This window comes from Thalassophryne amazonica, chromosome 1, assembly GCF_902500255.1.
Source record: "Thalassophryne amazonica chromosome 1, fThaAma1.1, whole genome shotgun sequence".
Taxonomy (NCBI): Eukaryota; Metazoa; Chordata; class Actinopteri; order Batrachoidiformes; family Batrachoididae; genus Thalassophryne; species Thalassophryne amazonica.
Window position 1 is genome coordinate 157896682 of NC_047103.1, and position 25549 is coordinate 157922230.

Below are 25549 nucleotides of genomic sequence, written 5' to 3' on the forward strand. Positions count from 1 at the left end.
CTGGCCTGAAACAGAAGAGTGTTGTGAAAGTGTAGGAACACGGACCCACAACAGGGGGCGTAAAAGAACGGGCAATGGATAAGCCAAACAGTAACAATTTAATGTTGCAAAATTGTGCACAACGGAATACAGACAATCAGTTTGGGACTACAGTCAATTACACGTTGGGTGACGTGTGGGCAGGCTTGAGGATAGGAGACGCCCATCCAGAACCGAGCCGGATCCCACACGGCACTCACCGCCAACGGACCTGAAGAACACCGGAGCCGCCAAGTCCTGGGTCCCCAGGTGGTCACCGTCTTCAGCTGTCAGACCTGGTACTGCTGGCAGAGAACAGAAACAGCACAGGTGAGTGTGAGTACGCACACTCAGTAATCCCACAGTCTGTGTTCAGTAAGGACGGAGAACCTCCACCTCCAATCACACACTCGTACAGCTCCTGTGAAACCACTGGTTTGGGGTGTGAGGCGAAGTCGTCGCAGTCCACACCAAACGCCAATACCGCAAATAAGGACACCGTCACAGGAAAACGGCTGCAACTGAGATTAGACTATTACACAAGGTTTAGTTCAGCAGAGAAAATTACCTCCAAGGTAGCTGATTTCTCGGCGAGGAGGTGGAGTTGCAGTCCGGCCTTTATGGTGATGGTGATGAGTTGACTGAGTGACAGCTGGTGCTGATGAAGAGTGACAGCTGTCACTCCCAGTGGCTCCGGCGCCCTCTCGTGCTTGAAGCCCACACTCCAAGCAGGGCGCCATCTGGTGGTGGTGGGCCAGCAGTACCTCCTCTTCTGGCGGCCCACACAACAAAGAGCTTTGACAAGAGAACTATTATTCAGTGTTGAAGTGAAAATGTATTTTTATATCTTTTTGCAGTTGAATATGGATGAGGATCTTCAAAGTTTCACAATTCTACAGGGCCAATCTCCCACCTGGGTGAAAGTAACACACACTGACTGCAACACAAGCACCCTTGCTAGTTTCCAACAAATGCACTTGCCATTTTCTTATCTATTGCCCGTGTTCTTCAAGTAGTAAGTGCACTTGTGCTCAGCTGTGTGCCAATCGGTCTTAAAATGAGATATGGTCATGTGATGTGTTAGCATTGTTATCGTGAGGAAGTGGAAAGCCATTAATCACCAGAAACATGGTCTAAAGTTTTCTGCTGTTTATACCATGCAATATTATGACCATATACTATATAAATACTGGACAAAGCCTGGGTGCTGTCACACATAGGGTTTCTATAGAGACCTGGAACAGCTGATATGGAGCTTGTGTTTGGGCGTCGCCATGTTGGCAGCAGCTGCTGTGCTGATTCACGATGACTTTATTAATGCATATAGGGGTGTAGCATGCACTCAAAGAAAATGACTCGGATGAACTCAATTCAAGTATGTGCAGGATTTCCATTGCTATCGTGAGGAAGTGGAAAGCCATTAATCACCAAAAACATGGTCTAAAGTTTTCTGCTGTTTATACCATGCAATATTATGACCATAGACTGTATAAATACTGGACAAAGCCTGGGTGATGTCACACATAGGTTTCTTTAGAGACCTGGAACAGCTGATATGGAGATTGTGTTTGGGCGTCGCCATGTTGGCAGCAGCTGCTGTACTGATTCACGATGACCTTATTAATCCATATAGAGGTGTAGCATACACTCAAAAAAGTGACTCGTTGGATGAACTCAATTCAAGTATGTGCAGGATTTCCATCTAACAAATATATGTAGCCCCAACTCAAAAAAGCACATCCATGCAAGATCATTTAATTTAATTTAGTTGGGACTACATATATTTATTAGTTGGAAATCCAGTCCAATGAGTCAGTTTTTTGAGTGTGGGTGACGAAATGTCCTGTTTTCACGTCCTGTCCTGGCCGTCCTGGTTTGTTTGTTTTTTTATAAAAAGATGAAAATGTCCAGGTTTTCATTGTTTTTCATCTTTGAACATCTTTGAGTAAACTTCAAGTATCAAGTACCAAACGGTCCCCTCTAAAAATTTGTCCGCCCTGCCTTCGCTGCGCATGCGTCTGTGACTGACTCTGAGTCCGACTATCTACACCCAAAGCGATCAAAGGGATTAGTGTGATTATTAACCATCAGATGACAAGGTAAAACCTTTTAAATCATTCTAAAGTCACTTTTAAGCAGAAACATGGCAGTTTTAAGCAGAAACAAAGCGATAATTGGTGAATTGTTGCTGACTCTCCGAAATTACACATGCATGCAGGAGGACTGATTTTTAGGGGTGACCACACAGTCTGCGACATTAGGCCCAGTGTCCTGGTCTACGGTCATCAAAATATGATCACCCTACTGAACACGCCCCTCTCTTTAAGTCCGAACCACCTAAGCTAACAGGCTAACCTCCATTTGGGTGTTTATTAAATCATATTTTGGGGGACTACGCGGTGGTTCTCCTAACGATTTGCTATGGTGTAGACATTAAAAGTTATGAGCCACTTATTTTTTCAGTAGCCGTGCATTAAGTGGATCAAACAGATGAAGCTACCAGCAGCTGCTAAATGTGCTAAGGCTGTAAGCGTGCAACATTAGTTCACTCAGCGTGAATATTGCAGCAGATACTTGTCTTGACAGTGACATTCATGTTTCTATGTCCTTGTCTTTGAGGTGCCTGGGAATAGCTTATGTCAGTGGTGTCCGAAGTATTCCAGAAAGGGTCAAAAGGGTGCAGGTTTTCATTACAGCCACTGACTCCACCAGGTGATTTCACTGATGAACTCAAAGTAATGTTATCTTTTATCAAAAGAGTGTAGCTTGCTTATTTTGAAGTACCATTTGGTGCCGAAGACAAAAACTGGGCACCTCACTAAGTTTGCACAACTTGTGTCGAAACACTGAGATCCTGGTCTCAAGGAAAGAATGCTATGCTTAAATTTGCTGTGCCAATGGTTTGGAGGGAACAAAAAAAAAACACGTTACCAAGGTCGATGGAACTGCAACACGATGGCAGATTACTGCTGGAGTTTGATGAGAGATGGTCCTAATGCAGTTTATATTACATCAGCTACAAAAAGAACATATATGATATCTTAACGCGACTGCTATTGTGCCGAGATATGTTTTGTTTATATGCAATACTTTATAAGCTGCAAATTTAATTCTCTGAGAAAGACACAAAGCTAAGAAAAAATTAGTTTTTCAGTGGTCCCTTACCTGTGATGAGCATAATGCTCCAGATTGTATTTTGTTGTTTTCAATATATTTCACTTATTTAGTATTTGTATACTGTGGTCAATAACGTAGTTTTGGAAATGCATTAATAAGGGAGTAGCTGCCTTCCATTGCAAACATTATTCCATATATGGGTGCTTAAACACAATTTCAGCAAAAAAAACAAAAAACAGATTTTTTTAAATGTTGTTTTCATAGCTCAAAAATGTGATGTTATTGGCAAAAACTAACACCAGATTCAGATTCAGCACTCCAAAATGATCCAAAATCCATTGAAAAACACCATGTAAGAAAAATCGTGTTGACCATAATTAAATAGTTAGCAGGTGAACATTTATTTTCCATGTTAAACTATCTTGAAATGTTTTACTGTGTAGTTTATTTGAATCTTGCTTTGACCAAACACCATCTGAATGTAACATGGTAGAGATTCTCTTCAATCTAGTACTTTCTATGTAAGCAGATTTTGATAAATGTTCAGAAAAGCAACTTCAGAATAAACTACAGTTTCTTTGGTCGTCTGGACAACAATGTAAAACCCTGACATGGAGTTAAATGAGAGGCTGTCTGGCTTGGAGTCATGACACAGTGCTGCTAATTTATCAAGATCCCTGGAAAGTAGAGTTATATTGCTGTATAAGTGATGTATTTGTTATTTGGCTCTGTAAACATCCTGAGTGAGCTCAGCCTGCTCTACTCTAACATGACACTAGTGACTGATTTAAACCTGCAACGAAAGATTTGCTGCAGACTCCAACGTCCGCGATCATGTCTTTCCTTGTTTATGGTATGAAGCTGAGTATTCTTGCATTCATGGTGAGTGATCGCTCCTGGGCAAAGTGAAGAAAATATCGTCTCATCTTTTTTAAAGCTTGGATGAAGTGTAGTGAACAACATCTCATATTTTTGACACAATAAGTCCAAAACTGTGGAGTATGTCCGCGCAGCTGTGTCCTTCCCTTATGAAAGCACTGAACACACACCAGGCTCAAGACCCCAGCTCATTCTCCATATAATGCAGAGTTGAATCAGGAAGAGCATTCAGGGTCAAATTTGTGCCAAATCAACTTGCAGATCCATCTTGGTCTACTGTGGTGACCTTGAGTGAAAAAAGGGGGGATCGATACACACACACACACACATATATATATATATATATATATATATATATATATATATATATATATATATATATATATATATATATATATATATATATTGATATGATATGACATAATGGATTCAACTTGAGTCACCTCTAAACCGCATGTGAGGAATACATATATCCACTGGTGTGAATTGAAGACATAACACACAGCATTAATCTGTATTATAATAGCCAAGTGGCCTCTGCGTGTGTGCATGAGTGTGTGCGTGCATGTGGCTTTGATCACGGAGAAACTGGGGAGACGTTTGCCATTTGGTATCTTATGTTTTTTGTGTCAAGGATGAACGTTGCCAAAATGGACTGTTGATAGGAACAATATTTTTGGAGAAATGAGTTGTATTACCTAACAACAGTGAACAATGGGCATTGTTCATTCGGGTTTTGGGGTTTTGGAGTTCAGAGTTTTGGGGGTTTAAATGTTGTTATTGTGGTTCATGTTAGCTTAAAAGTGTTGCTCCTGTTATTGATTTATTATTTTTTGGAGTTCAATTGGTTTAGTCAGTTTAGTTAAGTATCATGTTGCTGTTATCATGAGTGAGTTAAGTGTCATGTTGTGGTTACCATGAGTGAAAACTGTACTGCGTTTGATGTTGTCCGCCACCATCTGTTTGTGAGCATGGAGAATTAAAAGTGCCTGCTTGCAGCAGAATGCAGAAGGGACAAAAAGCTGTGTGTGTGTTCGTATAACTTCGATCACAGGCAAACTGTGGAAAGCTGACATTTGCTCACAGCCGCAGCTGTAAAGATCTCTACTCTTGGACATCCCAGCTTGAGAACACGTTCCTTGTTTGGAAGGACATGAACTGACAACATTCCTCTGTGAGGCGTGTATCTCTTCCTGCTGTCCTCACGTGGAAATATATAAAACATCTTTCGCCTTTGCGCTGGGCTGCAGCGGCCGCACACAGCGCTCACCTATTCCATGGCCTTGTTGACTTCAGGCATTTTTCCGCACTGATTACAGGCTGGCGATGATAGCGCAGTGGTAATGTCCATCTGGTAATCAGAGCTTATGGGTTCAAATCCCGTGAGTGACTTTTTTTTTTTTAACCAGGGTTATTTAACCACGGGGTTCTGTATTGCGTCCTTGTTTATGTATTATTTATATCAACCCAGTGATATTCACTAATTATACAGCTGTTTTTTATTTTATTATTCTCCACATCAGCAGCGTGATGTGGTGCAGCTGCTCGCACTGTCTTACTGCTCAAACGACACCGACACATGCACGAAATGTTGCTATGGGATCATGCACACCTGCCCGTCTGCACGATGTTTTCGTGGTTCGCTCATACGAGCTGTTTCGCTTCGAGTTTCCCTGGGTTGTACTTATTCGTACTATGTGTGAAGGGGCCCTAAAGTGAAACTTGATCCAGAATCCATATCCGAATCCGGAGCAACACCAAACTTTAATGGGCTCTTCCATGGCATAATATCTATCTGTGATGAAAATTTCATCAAAATCCGTACAGTAGTTTTGACGTAATCCTGCTAAAAGTCACTCCAACAAATAAATGTAGGTCATTTAAATACGTCCTTGGCCGACGTAATAATAATAATAGTCTGTACATGATAACAATAACCTAACGAATTGATAATTATATTAAGACAGTAAATTACGTAATTAACAGGAAATAAAAGGGTTGAGTTCTTCTAAAAACTGTTGAAGTTTAAGGTTCTAAAAACATTTTGGACTCACACACCATTCCAGCTCATTATAGAAACTTTGCACAATTTATTACCACCCTTGAAAAATGTCAGCTACCTATTTTATAAACACAACCTAATCTAGAGCCCGTGGATTCTCGGGGACAATGCGCTAGTTATTGATTTATTTTTGTTAAAAAATCCACTGCAATTTCGCTGGAGTGAGCCAAAGCAAAACTCTCCTGTAAGAAGATGAATAAATGGAATGTGTGCGTTAAACTTGTCAATGTGTTTGAAGCAGAGTAACACAAAGTATTTGTAGAAATAGGGACATAAATGCAGGCTGTACCTTTGCACTGGGGTCTGTATAGATGAAGTGAAAGGAACGTTTTCTTTGGTATTTTTTCATATACAGATACTGCAGTGATGGCTGCTTTGTAATATATATATGTCAGTGTTGTCCAGTGTTAAGTCTTTATTTGATCATGTGACGTGACAATGTGATTCTAACGAGTTTAGATGTAAAATCTGCATGACAAGAGGAACACAGCTGTCATTCAAATATAAAAGCAGCTGTAAGAAAAGACGAGAGGAAAGAAGTGGAGCAGGAGGTTGTGAAGTTCCTAAAATTCGATTATTTTTTACAAAGGTAACCGTATTCATGTTTTGAGTAACCGCAGTGCACTGTAGGAGACAATGAAGCCTGATGCAAGAAGTACTCATACTTACAGACTCGTTTGTAAATGATGTAGCCGAGTAAAAAGTAAGTCCCTTCGGCTGCTCCCTTGTTTTCACTCGGAGTCACTACAGAAAATCCAAGGTGGATTTGCATGTTGGTTTTTGACACAAGTTTTACACCGGATGCACCGGCCACAACATCATATTACATGAAGAAATGTGGCCAGGATGGGGTTTGAACCAAGAGCCATCCACACTGAAAACAAGCACAAACCACTTGGCCACCACCTGAGAGTTATGTAGTCATGATGTCCCTTGACTTGAGGCAATGCTGACGCTTGCGCAATAGAACAAATGTCCAAACCACCCCAACTGCAAAATGGTGTGTGCGAGTAATTTTCTCATATTTTGAGTTTTGTTTTGTTTTGTTTTTCATTAGTATTAACAAACTTTACAAGTGGAAATTATGGAATATTTCATTAATTTGAAGCAGTGAATAAAAAAGAATAAAAGAAGAGGAAGAGACCACTTCAAATGAGAGGCCAGACCATTTCAATAAATGGGAGGTGATGGTCTTGTGGTTAAGCGTTGGGCTTGAGGCTAGAGGATCCTTGGTTCAAATCCCAGCCTCACTGGAAAATCACTAAGGGCCCTTGGGCAAGGTCCTTAATCCCCTAGTTGCTCCCAGTGTGTAGTGAGCACCTTGTATGGCAGCACACTGTCTGACATCGGGGTGAATGTGAGGCATTATTGTAAAGCGCTTTGAGTGTCTGATGTAGATAGAAAAGCGCTATATAAATGCAGTCCATTTATCAGACATTTTTGACAACTTAACGTGGGTGTGTACAGAATTGTTTTACATATCCAGCAGTGTCTGCGGTTTAATTTTAATGACTGAAATCAGGGCCCGGTTTTATAAAGCAGTCTAATCTTGTTTAGTCGAATAAACCCGACTAATTTTTGACTTTAGTCCTAGCACTTAGTCGGCTAAAGTTTCAGGTTACCCAACTAAAGTTTTTAGCCTGGTACAGAGGAGGTTAATCTTATTTTAGTCTATAAAACTTTAGTGTCTTACCTCAAAAATGGTAGCTATCATGTACCACCACTTGATGGAACACGTGAGCACGCCTACGTCGCTTGTATTCTTTAAAAAAAGAGCTCCCTCCGCTTGTGGCCATGGTTGTAGCGATGATGTCATGATGTGCTTGTGACAGTTCTCACATTAGCCACAGGGCGTCACTGTTACACTGAGCAATGTTGTGTGCACAGAATGGCTTGACAGAAGTGTAGAAGAAGAAACTGAAGAGTGAAACTACTAGGCTAAGTGCTAAGCATGTTATTCTGCAGTTTTTATAGGTCTGTAAATGTTAATAAAACCAATTAACAAAACAAAGGCTACATAGTTCATGACAATGACCAACCCGGAAGTAAACAAAACTGTTGCGCATTGGAGCCGTCTCTTGGCAACGGCACTCGCCAGGCCATTATGCCCATGAAAACTATTGACTAATGTAAGACAACCAATCTACAAGTTTAACCGTCATTGTGAAACAGTGATTAGACAGATAATGTTGGGCGACTAACCGAAATCGACTAAAGATGCCCTGACACTTGCATGAGTTTGATCCATGCACTTGCACACACTCTGCCGTGCACAAGAGTAAACTCATCTCAAGCTCGTTGTAAACCATTGTAAACACGTCTTTGAGCGTCTGATGCAGATGGAAAAGAGTGATAATGCAGTCCATTTACCATTATTTACCATTTAAACTGTGTGCAAAATCTCCATCACGCATTAATTATGTGAACTTCAAGTGAACATAAGTCAAAAACACAGTGTGTGAGTGCGAGTGATTGCGTGAGAGCGCAGCTCATCTGAATGATTATGACAAGATTTTAAATCTATCATAAACATAATTTTACAGCTGCTCACAAGAAGGGATGAACATGCAACTGTTTTACCAAGCCATTGCAATATAAACATTACAAATAGTTACCTTTTAGACAGTTCCAATGCGTTCTCGACCTCATTAAACGAGCATGCGCGCAAGAGAGAGAAAAGCGGCAGCTGGAATCGTCCTCTGTGAGCTAACTAACAGCTAACTCGAAGAGAAAATGATTAATCCGCTACAAAGTAATTATTTTATATATGCAGCGTCCAGCGCCCAATGCTGCAGCATCCATTGGAACAAAGCATAGCATCAAGCTGGGAACACAGCAGGTGGGATCATCTCGACGAAGTGCGTGCAAGTGCGTGGATCAAAGTCATGCAAGTGTCAGGGGGCCTTAAGTTTGGTAGACTGAAAGATTAGGTTACTTTATGAAACCAGGTCCTGATGTGCTTCTGGAACACAACCCCTCCTGATGTGTAAAAATTATATACGTTTGACAAAAGACATTCCAGAGGGAAAACGTTCATCGTGTCACATTATTTATGCACTTGCCTTTTGAAATTTTGGGAATCTATTAAACTCAAAAACATTTTATTGCCAACTGAAATGCAGGATGAAAGGTACGTATAAATCTCATATCGCTCATGGCTTTCTTCTGGGCGGACCTTTAAATTTTACAGCACATGTAGAAAAGTCTTCCAAGGGTTTAGTGCCCACTGTAATAACAGGCAAGGTTCAGGTGAATTCTGTCCAAAGTGGATGGCTTCCAGCACTTTAAAGAAATTCATCCTCGGCTCCTCTGCAAACGAGCCAGAATGTTAACACTATTGACATTACTGGTGTAGGTGGATGGGGCTGGGGGTGGGGGGGAGAGTAGATTGTGTGCTCAAGTCCCCCCGGCAGTATTCAGCATTTGTCTCTGTGACCCAGAACTACCTGCTGACAAAAGTACTACCTCATTTCAATGCTAATGTGCTGTTATGGGTATTTTCAAAGCGAGCTCCTATTTATGATAAATCAGCTTACCTGAGCGGCACCGGTTAATCCTTTAGATCCCTGCAGAGTTGCTGTACACCACGAGGTCATGAAGATAGTGTTTAAATAGACTCTGCTTCCCTTATTATTCCAAAGGGACATCACAGACCGCTACGCACCTGTCACACTCTCTGTTTACTGGCCTTCTCCAGTATCTCAGAGCCGGAGCTCAAAAAAACAACAACAAAAAGATATTTTCATGACACCTTCTCACATTCCCGATTTTAAATTTTCATATGGTGTCTTTGGTAGTTCTGCTTCAAATAACAACAGGCACAACCTTGAAACAAGTTTAAGTTAAAAACTAGAGCAGCACTCAGTGGACTTTTGGAGTCTGGCAAAGCCATTCCTGATTGCGTCCATGTACAATCAACCATGAAACCATACAACATGTGTCATCCAGTTTTTATCAATATGCTATATGCATGAGAGATATGTGCACAGTGCCATCGCAGGGCCATATAACTTACTGCATCTTGTTCTTTATCAAATAATGAAACTGACTAAAGGGCTTGAATGGTCATTTAGTTGGCACTGACTCATAATGGTTGCATAGAGGCATTTAACAAATTATTCTAATATATTTCAATAATTTGTTGAACACTTATGATGAACACAAACTTGTAACATTTCTTACAGATTACGCAAAAACTAACAAACCTATTTTTAATGAATTCCAAACAAACAGCCCCTTATATTTTGGTGTGGAGGCAGCTCAATAGGCAAATCCTAAATTTGATCTTGTTTACAAAATCAAAACAAATCTGTACCAAAGGTCAGCAATTGTGGTTAGTGGTCAGGATCAAAGATCTTAATCGGAATTAAAGGTTAACAATCAGTCAAATGTCAATATCAGGAACAAAGGTTATTCATAAGAATCAAGGGTCAGCAATCGGCTTAAAGATCAGTAGTCAGGACCAAATGTCACTGATAATAATCAACAGTCAGCAATTAGGATCAAAGAGCAGTGAAGAGTAGTAGAATTGATCTGACTCCTTTTTGTTGTTTCTCTGTCCTTCCTGTGTTTTCTCTGCCCTTCCTGTGTTTTCTCTGCCCACCTGGCTTCCCGCACCTGCAACCCGTCCTCCAGTGTCTTCACCTCCTGCTCTCCGCCCCATCACATCATCAGCACAATTACTATACGAGGTCTATTAGAAAAGTATCTGACCTTATTATTTTTTTCAAAAACCATATGGATTTGAATCACGTGTGATTACATCAGACATGCTTGCACTCTCGTGGGCATGCGAGAGTTTTTTCACGCCTGTCGGTTATGTCATTCGCCTGTGGGCAGTCTTTGAGTGAGGAGTGGCCGACCCTCTTGTCGATTTTTTCATTGTTTTAGGAATGGCTCAGAGACTGCTGCTTTGTTTGATAAAATTTTTCTTCAAAACTGTAAGGCACAACTGAGTGGACACCATTCGATAAATTCAGCTGGTTTTCGGTAAAAATTTTAACGGCTGATGAGAGATTTTGGTCTGGTAGTGTCGCCGTAAGGACGGCCCACGGTGCCTGACGGTGATCTGCGCTTCGAGGCGGCAGCGTCTCGCATATGGTTGTAATGGCGGTGCGCATGGTTGCTGCGGCTTACGGCCCTCCATTTCAATGCTGTTTTCCTTTTTTTATTGCTTTTCTTCCTTTTGTGCACTATCGATACTGCGAACATCCAGTACACCTGCCAGATGCTTTTGGATATCGGAGACCAACATCAGATATCTGTTTTGAGTGACTTTCACTACACGCACAACATCCCAGCACAACATCCCAGATGACATAGCAAGACCACCGGGCTCTCTGTGGATTGTTGTCGGGTCTAGGAGGCTATGCAGATGGAGGAGGGAGAGGAAGCAGAAGCGGGGCCGTAGGTCCGGTGTTATGCTAAGGCTAAGGAAACAACCACACAAGCCACCTCTACCAAGGTGGATAAAACGGACAACCTGGAATTACAACTCGCTGGAAACCACTATGTTTGTGACTACTGTGTTCTGATTATCACCAAAACCTGGCTTCAGCTGGGAATTCCTGATGCTAGCGTGCAGCTAGCAGGCCGCACTCTGCTCCGCTGGGACAGGACTGAGGACTCCGGTAAGAGTAGAGGAGGGGGGTTCTGTATGTATGTGTACGAAAACTGGTGTAACAACGGGACAGTCATAGACAATCACTGTTCCCCGGACATCGAGTACATGTCTGTAAAATTCCGGCCTTTCTTTCTGCCGAGAGAGCTAACTGTTGTGATCATCACGGCTGTGTACATACCACCCGACGCTAGTGTAAACACAGCGCTCTCTCTCCTGCTGAACACCGTAAACGAACAGCAGCAGGCTCACCCTGACGGTGTTCACATAATCGCAGGGGATTTTAATAAGGCCTACTTGAAGACTGTACTCCTGAAGTTCTATCAGCATGTCAAGTGTTCTACCAGGGGAGAGAACACTCTTGATCATGTCTACACGAATATCAGGCATGCATACAGAGCCATACCCCTCCCCCACCTTGGCCAGTCACACCATCTTTCCCTCCTGCTTTCTCCAGCCTACACCCCCCTCAGACGCAGTGCCAGACCCACTACAAAGACTGTTACAACCTGGCCCGAAAATGCACTCTATCAGTTGCAGGACTGCTTTGAACAGACGGACTGGGACTTATTTGAACATCAGGAACTGGAGACATTCACAGGAACCGTACTGGACTATATCCAGTTCTGTGTCAGGAATGTGACTGTGGACAAAAGCATCCGGGTCTTCCCAAACCAGAAACCCTGGATGACCAGCCAAGTCCGCGCACTCCTCAGGGCCCGTGGCGCAGCCTTCAGGTCTGGCGACAGAGCTCTGTACAGCACTGCTCGAGCTAACCTGAAAAGAGGAGTGAGAAGCGCCAAAGAGGACCACAGTTTGTGCATAGAGTCCCACCTGGCCAGCAACAACACACGGGAGGTGTGGCAGGGCATAAAAGACATCACAAACTTCACGGGCTGTGATGTGCCATCAGGAGACCTGAGTGCGCCACTGGCAGAGGAGCTAAACTGCTTCTTTGTCCGTTTTGATACATCCCAGCAGCACTCATCTGCTAAAGCTCTGCCCCCACCCCCACCGCTCTCCTGCTCCACTCCACTCACTGTACAGGAGCATGAGGTCAGACGGGTGCTCCTGGCAGTGAATCCTAAGAAAGCCGCCGGCCCAGATGGAGTACCTGCCAAGGTGCTCAGAGTGTGCACCTACCAGCTTACCCCCACCTTCATCAGGCTCAGCAGCAGCTACAGTTCCTGAGAGTCCTCAGGAAGCACAAGGTAGACTCCAACCTGCTGCTGACCTTCTATCGAGCATCCATTCAGAGCCTGCTGACATACTGTATCACAGTTTGGTATGGCAGCTGTACTGCTGCAGACAGGGAGAGGCTCCAGAGAGTCATAAAGACAGCCCAAAAGATCATTGGCTGCTCTCTCCTCTCCCTGATGGACATTTACAGCTCTTGCTGCCTTAGCAGAGCCCTAAACATCACTAAAGACAACTCCCACCCTGGCTTTGAACTGTTTGACCTGATGCCCTCAGGGAAGCACTACAGGTGTTTTAAGACCAGAACAAACAGACTCAAAAACAGTTTCTTTCCCAAAGCAGTAACCATCCTGAATTCCCGCATGCACCGACGATAATGTGCAACATTCCATCCCATAATGTGCAATATTTATAATTTTTAACAATGTATATAATAACATACTTATTCTGCAATGTACATACCATCCAGGACCGTGTACCTTACCTTCTAATGTTTACATCATATATATATTTTTTGATACTTATTATTTGATATTGCTGCTTTTCTTTCTTACTTGCCTGCACTGATTTTGGAGTTGCCTTTTAATCTCGTTGTACATTGTATAATGACAATAAAAGGATTCTATTCTAACTACAGTCAGGACACCTTACCACTCACTGCCCTTACCTCACCTACGAAACCACTGAGCTGGACACCCGCAGACCCCCCAGGCCTTTACACATCTCAAATGCCAGTTCACCTCCACACCCATTCTCATTCAGCCGGACCCTAGCCGCCAGTTCACAGTGGAGGTCAGTGCCCCCATTAGCGGGATCAGGGCTACCCTTTCACAGAGTGGGTCAGATAATAGATTACATCCCTGTGCATTTTTTTCCTGCTGCCAGTCCCCAGCTGAGGTAAATTACAATGTAGGTAACGGGGAACTGCTAGCCAAATAAGAGGACCTGGAGGAGTGGAGGCACTGGTTGGAGGGATCCACACTACATTTTACTGTCTGGACTGTACATAAGAACCTTACCAACATCCAGAATGCTAAGAGGCTCAATGCCTGTCAAGCCAGGTGGGCTCTGTTTTTTGGGTGTTTTAACTTTTCTATCACTTTCAGACCTGGATCCAAGAACACAAAACCAGATGGATTATCACAACAATTCTCCTCAGATATGGAATCCTGTACCCTAGACCACATGTTGCTTTCCTCAGTCAATGTGGGGAACCTCACCTGGGATGTCAAGCAACTTATTCAAGATGCTCAGAGACAACACCCAAACCCAGGTGGGGGACCCCCAGGTCATCTCTTCATCCCGGCAACTGCCATCTACCGTCTCCTCCTTCCTGTGTTTTGTCTGCCAGTGGAGCTGGAAGTGTTGCTCCACTGGCTCACCTGGCTTCCTGCACCTTCAACCCATCCTCCAGTGTCTTCACCTCCTGGTCTCCACCCCATCACATCATCAGCACAATTACAATAAACTGTTATTTATCATTTTGTGCCTCATTGCAATTGAGTCCATTTTAGTTCCCGGTCCTAAAATAAGGGGGACAGTGAAAGCTTGCCCCGTTACATGATTTAAAATATAAATACTAGTGCATTGCCGTGGGATCCACAGACTCTAGATTGGGTAGTGTTTATAAAATAGATAGCTGACATTTCTGGAGGGTGGTAATAAATTATGCAAAGTTTCTATGATTTTGAACTGAAAGTGCAGGAAATTAAAATGAGATGGTTTTGTTAATAATTATATTTATTACTTGGCAAATGTAGTTGATATCATGTTTTACAACTGGCAAGGTTGAGATATTTCCTTTGTTCAGAGCTTGTGTGGTTACCAGGGACTGATTATTGGTGATACCAACATCCATTATTCACTGTTGTTACCTAATATCCCTAATCCTTCTCCAAGAATATTAGTCCTATCAACTTAACGTTTTGGTGGCATTCATCCTTGGACCAAAATACATAAGCATACCAAACAGTAAATGTCAGCTCTCCCCAGTTTCTTTTGGATTTGGATTCCGCAGACACTCTTTTTTAGTGTGCTATTTTGAGCTGTGGCCCTGGGTAATTACCTTTCTGTTGTTTTGACTAATTATCCCCTTTGTGTAATTATTCAGAGAAAAATAAATGTCAATTTCAGATTAGAAAACAAGTGTTTATTTTCCAGTTATTGTGTTTGATGATGACTGGACTGCAATTTTAAGGAGAAACAAGGTGATAATCCGTGAACTGCGGCTGATGACACATGTGCAGTGAAAGCAGGGTGGACTACCCTAAACAAAACAAAATTGTTTTGGTAATGTATGCTTATGTGGAAACATGTTTTTGTTATCTGGAGCAGCATGGTGAGGCAGAAACAAAACAAATTTGGCTGCTTCTGTTGAGGGACCTTGTGTCACATGAAGACTGAAAGCATATACATTTTATGGCACAAAAAAGACTTTGCTCAGACTGCCCGGATTTATTGCATATCTGTTTCAAATCTCCCTTAGAGATAAGGTGAGAAGTTTGGTCATCAGTGGGGAGCTTGGCGTAGAGCCATTGCTCCTTCGTGTTGAATGGAGCCAGCTGAGGTGGTTTGGGCATCTGGTAAGGATGCCTCCTGGGCGCCTTCCTAGGGAGGTGGTCCAGGCACGTCCAGCTGGGAGGAGACCCCAGGGAAGACCCAGGACTAGATGCAGAGATTATATCTCGACACTGGCCTGGGAATGCCTTGGGATCCCCTAGTCAGAGGTGGTCAATGTGGCACGGGAGAGGGAAGTCTGGGGTCCCGTGCTAGAGCTGTTGCCCCCTCGACCCGATCTCGGATAAGCGATTGAAGATGAGTGAGTGAGAGTGATGATTGTTTCAAATCTGATCTCATTGATTGACTGTCCACATTAGAGAAAGCGACTAGATCTGACCTGTGTGTCTGTGTGGTAATCCTCATTTTCTGTGTCATCCATGTCGGCTGCTATAGCAATGACATAGCGCCCTGCAAGGCATATGGGTAATGTAATTATCCATCTATCCATCCATCTATTTTCTATACCCACTTATGCGAGTTAAGGGTCACGGGGGTTTGTGCTGGAGCCTATCCCAGCATAGGGTGTGAGGTGGTGTACACCCTGGAGAGGATGTCAGACTATATTGCATGGCCACTTATAGACAGACAAACACATTCACACCCACATGCACACCTTCAGTCAATTGAAAGTTTGCAGTTCACTTAACCTGCATGTCTTTGAATGTAGGAGAAAGCCAGAGCACCCAGAAGGAAGCCACGTGGAGTACATGCAGATTCCACACAGAAAGGGCAGGGAGCGATCCCACAACCTTCTTGCTGTGAGGCACCAGTACTAACCACTAAGTCACCGTGCCGCATGTGAAGTGACATATTTGAAAAAAACTGACATATGAGTGTCCGCCTTTATTGTTGTTCAACAATATATTGGCTTATTTGGTTATTAGTAAGCAACTGTCACTTGTGTCTTTGCTTCCTAACCGCAGAGAATTGCAGTGTTTTGTTTTTTTATGTTGTACCAGTGGTATTTATATTGCTGGTATTTGGTTACTTTCTTATAACAGTTTTCTAAAGGTGGCGCATAGATAATTGAATTGAATTTGAATTTGAATTGAATTTATTGAATTTATTTCAACACAGAAGGATCCAAGCAATTAACAATGCAATGGAGACACGCACATCCAAAGCACCTGGAGAGGCGTGCAGGATCAACAGCATATCACAGTGAAAAACCAAATAATCCGCACAGCCACAGCGCTCCCAGTCAGAAAAAAAATTTTATTTAACAAAAAGATAAATGTAACATTTCGGGTAATGCCAAAAACATTACAAAGATAACATACAAAGAAACATACAAAGAAAGAAAAAGAGAAAATAGTCCAACAAAGAAAAGAGAAAATAGTCCAAGTGCGCACCCATGTGGCCGAAAGGGGTTAGGCAGAAGCAAAGCTTGTAGATGCCTACCCCATTAACCAAAGAAATAAAAATTGTACATATGTATATAAAAAATTATACATCCATCCAGTTAAATCCAGTCTGAAAAGGAGTGGGGGGAAGCAAAAAACCCATTTATTCCCTATTTCAACCGCTCAATCACTGCAACTCGTAGGACACAATCCCAATGTTACCGAGCAAGCTACTTTCACAATTCAGCAACTCATAGAGCACAAACTCATTTTTCTTCATCAGTCACATATCTAGAGACCATCATTTCTTTATATTGATATTTAAACGGAATAATATTTGGACATCGCTTGAGTTCTTCCATCAGTTTATTCCATATTTTAGGGCCACAAATGGAGACACAGAAACCTTTCCTGGTCGTCCAAGCCCCTGCAATTTTAAAATAATACAAGATCCACCAGAGGGCTTTCAACTTTGCAGATTCTTCTCATGTGCAAATGGCAATAGATGGTGCAGAGGTGAAGGTTGTGAGAGGTGGAGAGACGTCCCCTCTGTGTCCAGCTTTCATCCTTGACCTGTGAAGACTCTCTCACCTGCCTCATCGGAGTCAACGTGCTTTACATCAGCTGCTGCATCACATTCATATAGCCAAGTTGGTTTTAATAACACCGTTGTTGATTCTAGAGGCATCGGTGGGTGATGCAGAAAGCCAGCAGAACGTGGATCTGAGATGAATGCTGACCAAGACCAGAGATCCCTGTTATAAGTGTCAATGATCAAAGCGAGGTGATCAGAATGATATAAATGTGACTTTGGCAAAGAACTTCAGAGAACTTTATGCAAAGTCTTCCACACAACATCACCAACTAAAAAATGAGATGAATTTGGACTGCTGATTGATTTAATTTGTGCTGGCTGAAACTGTACTCCCATAAATTTTGAATGTACAGCAGTGGATTTCTAACTGTTTGCCTCATTATCTGTGACCTTTGTGCATCTGACTGCTTTACAGTTTATCAAACCAAACCTGATATTCATTGAATCTACCAAACGCACAATGCAAACTAACTAAATCTGATCCTGTGCCCTTGTCTCATGTGATACAGCAATGTGTGCGAAGAAAGCGGGCTGACAACATGCTTCAGGCCATTTCACCGAGCCTGATGCAAGCCACTCAGGGACACCACAGCGCTGCTCTCTCTGCTGGCATGAAGCAACACTGACATCTTTTGGTGTGATGAAAAGTCACTTTGCTTCTCCAGAGTCAACAATCTGACACTCATCTGTTATGAGTCAGTATTAAGGAGAATATTGTATGGATTATTTTTTTGTAAAAAATTCATTCATTTTATAGATCTACAGAACATATTAGCAAACTACAAATAAACAAATATCTTGGATAACAGTTGTATCTGTGACATTTCTTGTTGACTGGGGTGTTTCTGAAGTCACTGAATAATTGTATTTATTGAAAATACATATTTTTACATTTTATTTGTTTACTATAAAATTTTATTTTTTAAGTACTTTACCTCAGCCAAAAAGGAACTGGGCTACCAGTATATTCAGGGTGTTTGATTCACGCTCATGACACTTGTTTGTCCTTGGAAGATACTCATCGGCTTTGTCTTAGTCCACCCACCTGTAAATGGGTGGACTGGCATGGAATTGGCTGAGGAGGTAACCTGAGTTGGACTGGTGTCCTGTACAGGGGACAGCTGATCTGCTTCAAGCAATCCGGAAATCAGCAACAGCACTGACGGGACTGAGGGCCGATACAGGACTTAGTAGTACATATGTTCTGCACCAGCAGTGTTGGCTGGTTCATATTTTTACAACTATCAGGTTTCTATGTTTTTCTTCTAAAACTGACATTATTGAGATTACAGCACAAGTAGCATTAGAGTAACCTCTCGATCTACTGGTCAATCCCGGGGTCCCGTGCTGGAGCTGTTGCCCACGGGACCCAATCCCAGATAAGCAGTTGAAGATGAAGGTATGTATATACGTACATCGTTGTATAAAATCCACTATACACACACACACACACATATATATATATATATATAGCCAGGCATGCACATAACTGGTACTGTGTGCTTGTGCATGTTAAAAAAAAATGATGCACAACAGAAAACACAAGGGAAGCACTTCATAGGAGGAAAACAATGACAGCTTGTAGGAAAAGTGTTTCCCTCTGTCTGCTGTCTGCTGTACATCAATGATTTTTAGCACACACGAGCACAATGAGTACCAGTTATGTGCACCACTGTAATATAGCGGATTTTGTCCATTTTATACATATAGCAGATTTTGGTTATAACGGACAAAATTCGCTGGTCCACCTGAATCCATTATATGCAAGTTTTACTGTATTTGCTGATCCAAACGGAGATAAAATACCTGAAATGATCACTCACATAAACCTTTAAGATGTACTAATCAATAACTAATTTGACTGTCAGCTTATAGATAAGAGGATTTGCTGTTTTAGTGTGAGCTTTGGGTTTTGCACTGTTTAATGTTTTCTTGATATTTTGTAGAACAAGCAATCATATTAAGAAATGATCTACAGAATAATTAATGGGTAAATGAAAATTTGTACTAATTACCTGTCCAAGGTGTATCCAACCAAGAATGCTGGGATAGTCTCAAACAGAATCAATGGATGGAGAGAAATTTTTTTTTAAATGTATTTAAATTAATTTGGTAGCAATAGAAAGAGGGATAATTGTATTTTCATAAATCATTATTGCTTTACCTTTTAAAACATTCAAATTATAAATTTGACAGAGCCATTTTGGAAAGATGGTAAAAGCTTCCTTGAAATTAAAAATAGAAACTCACCAAAATGTCTGTGCCTGAATTACATCAAAATCGCAGGTTCAATATCAATCAGCTATTATTGCTGTGCTGAATAATTACAACCGTCAACAACATCTATAAAGAGAAATTTCTCATGTATCTCCGCATCTTGATAATTGGTGCAGAACTATGCCCGGCCTATAGAGGCGCTGTGACCATTTGCCGCACTGTTCAACTAGTAGTAGTAGAATTTGAGCATGCGCGGTACGCGTTTTTAGCTTTTAGCTGTGCAGCTGTTCGACTGGGACATGAGAAGAGAACATTAATGGTAAAACGGACTCTTATTTCGTAGTATATAATATTATTTTTATGAAAGGGGAGGAAGAAACGTGGCATATCTGTCTGAGCAGTGCTGTTTGTTAATATAATTTCAATAAATACACTGAGCCTGCTTGATAAAACCCCACACAATTTGAAAGATTTGTCCAATTTAATGTCGCAGTTGTAAACATTTGACACGTTTTTGCAGCTGATCCCACACAGAATTTGTTGATAATATGAAACCCTATTTTTCCAGATAAATGTAACCCATGGCAACAGTATCTGAGCAGGTCTGTGCAGATGATGAAGATGAAGATCAGTGTGGATCACATGAGGCCATGCTGTGGTCCATCCAGGAGGCGCTGGAGAGGCAGACCCTGCAGATAGGAGCTTCAGCCTGCGGAGCCACGGCGGTGTTGGACGTCCTGAAAGCTCTCGGCGTGGACGTAGCTGCAGAGGAAGCTGATTACTGTGTCCGAACCTGCCTGAGGAGGAATGAGTCCCCGCTGCCTGACTACCTGCTGTCTCGAAGCAAGGCTGGTAAAACTCTTGAAGATGTGTACAGGTGTCAAAGCAAGATAAGAGTGCTTAGTTTAACACCGAACAGCATCTGACCAATGCTGTTGCACGACACTGATCTGATGGAATTTGAACCTGATAGGAATTACTTTGGGGCAGCACAGTGGCTTAGTGCTTTTGCCTCACAGCTGGAAGGTCATGGGATTGATTTCCACCTGTGGCCTTTTTGTATGGCGTGTGCACTTTTCCCCATGCTTGTGTGGGTCCCTCCAGGTGCTCCGGGTTCTTCCCACATCCAAAGACATGCAGGTTAGGTGGATTGGAAGCTTTAAATTGTCCGTAGGTGTGCGTTCGGGTGTGAATGTGTTTGTTTGTCTATGCGGCCCTGCGACAGCCTGGTCGTCTGTCCAGGGTGTACCCTGCCTTATGCCCCATGGCTCCTGGGATAGGCTCCAGCCCCCTGTGACCTTTAATTGGAGTAAGTGGTTGAAGATGAGTGAGTGAGGAATTGCTTTGGAATTTCTACAACATATTATTTTAACCCAATCTGGCAACAAGAGCTGTGTATATATCTCAGAAACCTTTAAGCAGTTTTTCAACAAATTTGGAACGAATATTCATTGGGTGAGTGTCTCCAGATGATTAACTTTTGGAGCAGATTGGTCATCAAAAATATACGTAGCAAGAAATACACCTTTTCCAGTAGTGCTGCTGTGACATAATTTTCTTTAATAATCTAAAAAAAATAATTTTGTTTTTCTATAAAAGTAACATGCTTTCCTTTTTTATAGTGTCACTTAATATATATATCACTTAATTATTCCATAAACACCACAGTAACAGTCACCAAGAGCAGATGTTAGAATCAGGAATATTTTATTTTAATTTAATGTTAAGGACAAAATAATCAAAACTGTATAATGTAAACAGATGTTTAAAGGCGATGATGATGTGTGTGTGTGTGTCACATTTTAGCAGAACAAGCAAGGTGAGGGAGAACATGTGAATGTATGATTTTTACATCTTGAAATTATGATACTGTGTGTAAATGTTTTGCGTAATATGTTCCCACTAGTTCTTCTGTTCATGCATCCAAACCACGTGCACCTCTGACACAGTTCATGGTGTTGATGCACATCAAGTGTAGCGGGACTATTCAACAGCTATAAGATATAAATGTTGCTTTAGGGTATGAATTAAAAATACAAGAAGTGCCAGAGTCAAGTAATTTTTGTTGTGATGTGTAATTTTTTATGATTGTATATTTAATAGTACATATATTTTCCTGCTGTTGTTGTTTATTTCTCAAGTTAGCAGCTGACTTTGTTCTTAAAAGGTAAATGTACTGTACCTGATGTTTGTTTAGAAACATTTTCAGTGTGGCGTTTTTGTGAAGCGCAGCGACCATGTTGGGCCTTCTATCCCATCTGCTTGAAGAGTGCGCGATCTGTGGTGCTGTGTTTGCATCCCTGATTTTGGTAGATATAGTAAACACTTCCTGTGAGCAGAAAACCACTGACATAATGAAATCTTCAGGAATAAAATGATGGTTTGTGTCAGTGCATTTCTTAACTCTGCAGGCAATAATGTCTCAGATGTCACAGATGCTTGTGCAACTTTAAGTTCCCATCAGAATGAGTTCTCACGAACGTGACAGCTGGCTGCACCGCCAACCAGGCAGACATGAAAGGACCCTCTTGAATTAGACAAAGAGCCTCTCAGAGGGGGAATGTAATTGACTTTTTTTAAGCTCAGTTACACTAATTTTACTTTGATATTTCAGGCGATTTGCCCAACTGTCCTTAGAGACACGCTGTTCGAACAGCAGCAGATAGAATGTATTCATTGATCTTAAATTAACGACCTTAAGACAGAAAGTTATAATATCGGCATTCCTGCACACATCCTACAGATGATAATATTATTAAGGAAAAACACGGATTGTGTTTTCTTTCAGGTGCAACTCACGGTCAGCTTATCGCTGGAGCTCAGGAGGCCAGTGATGGGAAGGTGACGGGACGATTCTTCCACTTTTACCCCCGCCGACAGGTTCGATTGGTCCCCTGGCTGGCTCGCTGGATTAAAAAGGGCGCGGTACCTGTAGCAACCATGAACATGCAGGTGGCGGTACCAGAGGGAGAGGAGGTTCCTGATGCCTGGCACCATCAGCTCATATTTGGAGTTGGACAGAATGCTGTTTTCATGACCAACCCGTTAGATGTCGGTGAGTTAGGACAAAAAAGCACCTGCTGTTTTTCTGGTGATTAATAGTTCCTGACGTTTCTTTAAAACGGTTTGATTCTGACACCCATGTGCTAGGTGTAAGTCCATCTATGCAACTAATATTTCAGAGCGTGGGTGAGCTTGAACACAGATTTATCATTTATTTTTGTATGTGCGAGAGAGAGTGAAATGGAAAATACAATATTTTCCTTTTTTTATATAATTAGTTTGGGTCTAGTCTGTGATTTATATTCCGAAGGAGCTTATACAGTATATATGAAAAATGTGTTATCCCTGTCGACTGCATGGCATGTCTACGGGTGTGACACCTGCTCCTGTGTACTAAATGACCTACTGTGATTCACACTCAGGAGCAGAACAGGAAGAATTCAGTTCAATTTAATTGTCTAAGTCTGTTATCTTTTACAAAAGTTTCAAAAGAGTTTTCAAATATTTACCTTGCATGTGATTGTCTTTAGTGTTCAAAAGAAGTAGTTTATTCTCATGTTGTGCCTGTTGCACTAACATTAGTTAGTTCGTTAGCTTCTGCTGACTAACACAGCTTTTGCATTAGAAATAAATGATTAATGACCTGCTTTTTCAAGTGTTTATGACATTGCATATTTACCTGATGTATGATTGTGTGTTCAGTGGCCAAAAAAGCAATTTACTTGCATTTGTGCCGTTACGATAATATTATCTCTACCTTCTGTTGGCTAACATAATGTTTTTATTATAAATGAATAAATAATGCAGAGTTTCAAACATTTAATTACACTGAATGTTTATTTTATGTATGATTGTCTGTTCAGTGTCCAAAAAGGAGCCATTTATTCTTGTTTTGTGCCTGGTACTATAATATTAAATAGCTTATTTTCTGCTGGCTAACGTGGTGTTTGCATTGTAAATAAATAATGCACCGATTAAATTCACTTATACTCAAGTGTGACATTTATACCTTTTTCTTCTTCATGGTGCATTTTTTTGACATGCAGCATATAGTCCAGAAAATACAGTACTGCAGATGCTACCCAAAGGGATTTTTTTTTTTTCCCAAAAAAACAAACAAAATGCAAAAATGTTAAGAATACTGTTTTTGATTTGTCATTCTATGGTGTTGGGCAAAAGCAAACGGTTTTCACATAAGGTTAGAAAATAAGAAAATTTTAAATTTTGTATTGCAGTCAGTGAGGAAGACGTGCATCAGCGACTCTGCAGCGAATCTGTGCTGCTGATTCGTCGAGATGATGTGCTGCAGCGACTAACGCCAGAGTGCTGTCTGTCCGGCCTGTCAGAGGACCAATTTGACACTCGATGGAAGATCCTGGATGTCGAGGGTGATTCCTTTGTTTTCACACTGCAATGCATCTTATTCACTACTTTTCCAAACATATTGTGTGGGTGTTTTGTACCCGTCAGGTCAGGTCAGGCAGATGGTCATGGAAGAGGAAGATGAACAAGATCATCACAGGATAACACACATCACAATCCCTGCAGCGTACAGTTCAGGCATCACGCTGTTCACCCTGCAACACTCTGAATTAGGACAGGAACTCCTCAACGCCCCTGAACTCCCTTTGTTGTGACGAGACTGCAACATGGACTCAAAAGTCTATGCTTTCATATTTATTTATTGCTGAAGGTATAACTTCACTTTTTTATCAACCTGAGTAATATTAAAACCTTGTTAGCAATGACCCTCTGAGTGTTTCAATCACCTTTGACGATTGCTTTGTTTGGGAGAAATGCTTTTTTGAAAAATTGGTTTATGAAGGAATGAATGAGAATGAACCCAGCAACCATCCTGGGATTTACAAATACCTACCGCATGCTCACATTAACAGTGAAGGAATGCTAGAATCTGTAAATGACACAAGGACATCTGAAGAAACAGTTGGGTCCATAGGTATTTGGACATTGACATGCTTTGATGTTTTGCCTCTACATCACCGTTATTGAGTTGATGTGCTTGTTGTGTCAACTATTAGCTTTAATTGAAGGGTTTATTTGGTACACAGCTCTTCCAATTACAGAAGCAGCAGGAAATAGCCTGCAGGTGGCTCTGTGGAATGGGAGATGGAGTACCAGTGCATAGATTAGGATTCAGTTACAGGTATGTTCTTCAGGCTACCTGTCTTTCCTTGTATTGTCCCAGTCCACCCAATATGAAATGGTTAGTGGTTTTGGCCGAGTAAGAAACCTGTGATGGACTGGCATCCTGTCCAGGGGAAGTTCTAGAGTGTCATACAGGTCATGACATGGCTTCAAGGCCTACATATTATTTACTACTTCTTTATTAATAGGATATGAAGCACACCATTGATGATCTAAGTCAGTGGTGTCCAAAGTACTTCAGAAAGGGCCAAGAGGGTGCAGGTTTTCTTTGCAGCCACTGACTCCAGCAGGTGATTTCACTGATTAACATCACTTTGAACAGATGGGATGAGTTCATCAGTGTAATCACCCGCTGGAGTCAGTGGCTGCAAAGAAAATCTGCACCCTCTTGGCCCTTTCTGGAATACTTTGGACACCACTGAGCTAAGTAATCGACAGGTGTCAAATTGAATTTCTTCTTTTGCATCTGTGCCGTCACACACTGTCTTCCTGTACTGGCCACTTGCTGTATTAGGAGAGCTTTGCCTCATCTGTGCCGTGCTGCACGAACCACGCCGGAATAATAATAATAAAGTCCCTGTTCATCGACTTGACACTGTGTTCCAGTTTACTTACGTTGATTTTAAAATGATTTGATGGCTTTCAGATGAATAAATTGGCAGAGCTCCAGCTTACAGTACATTTATTTCTGCTGTGGAGGGTATGTGCCCACTCCACCCATGTTTGTTTGTCTGTTTCTCTCTCTCTTTTATAGCAGGCAGCATTGTGTTGGA

At 41.7% G+C, this 25549-nt stretch overlaps 1 protein-coding gene across 3 annotated transcripts; it reads left to right on the forward strand.

Annotated features, from left to right (window-relative positions):
- The first annotated feature begins 644 nt into the window (after nt 1–644).
- LOC117516230 lies at nt 645–24356 on the forward strand. 3 transcript variants are annotated; one of them, XM_034177162.1, is made up of 6 exons: nt 645–654; nt 6441–6445; nt 20220–20459; nt 22396–22662; nt 23846–23998; nt 24081–24356. In XM_034177162.1, exons 3-6 carry the CDS (start codon nt 20258–20260, stop codon nt 24245–24247), a joined length of 789 nt encoding a protein of 262 aa, XP_034033053.1. In that variant the 5' UTR covers nt 645–654; nt 6441–6445; nt 20220–20257; the 3' UTR covers nt 24248–24356. The 3 variants fall into 3 exon arrangements, with proteins under 3 accessions (XP_034033053.1, XP_034033061.1, XP_034033045.1); XM_034177170.1 differs by lacking the exon at nt 6441–6445 and adding an exon at nt 15723–15730 and having other exon boundaries at nt 646–654; XM_034177154.1 differs by lacking the exons at nt 645–654; nt 6441–6445 and adding an exon at nt 19871–19926 and having other exon boundaries at nt 20176–20459.
- The last annotated feature ends 1193 nt before the right edge of the window (nt 24357–25549 follow it).

Excerpts from the sequence above, each read along its gene's own strand:
- LOC117516230 (XM_034177154.1), top strand. The coding sequence starts at position 20,189 with ATGGCAACAGTATCTGAGCAGGTCTGTGCAGATGATGAAGATGAAGAT. Across the intron at positions 20,460-22,395 it reads GCTGTCTCGAAGCAAGGCTG|GTGCAACTCACGGTCAGCTT; the intron begins GTAAAACTCTTG and ends GTTTTCTTTCAG. Across the intron at positions 23,999-24,080 it reads GAAGATCCTGGATGTCGAGG|GTCAGGTCAGGCAGATGGTC; the intron begins GTGATTCCTTTG and ends TGTACCCGTCAG.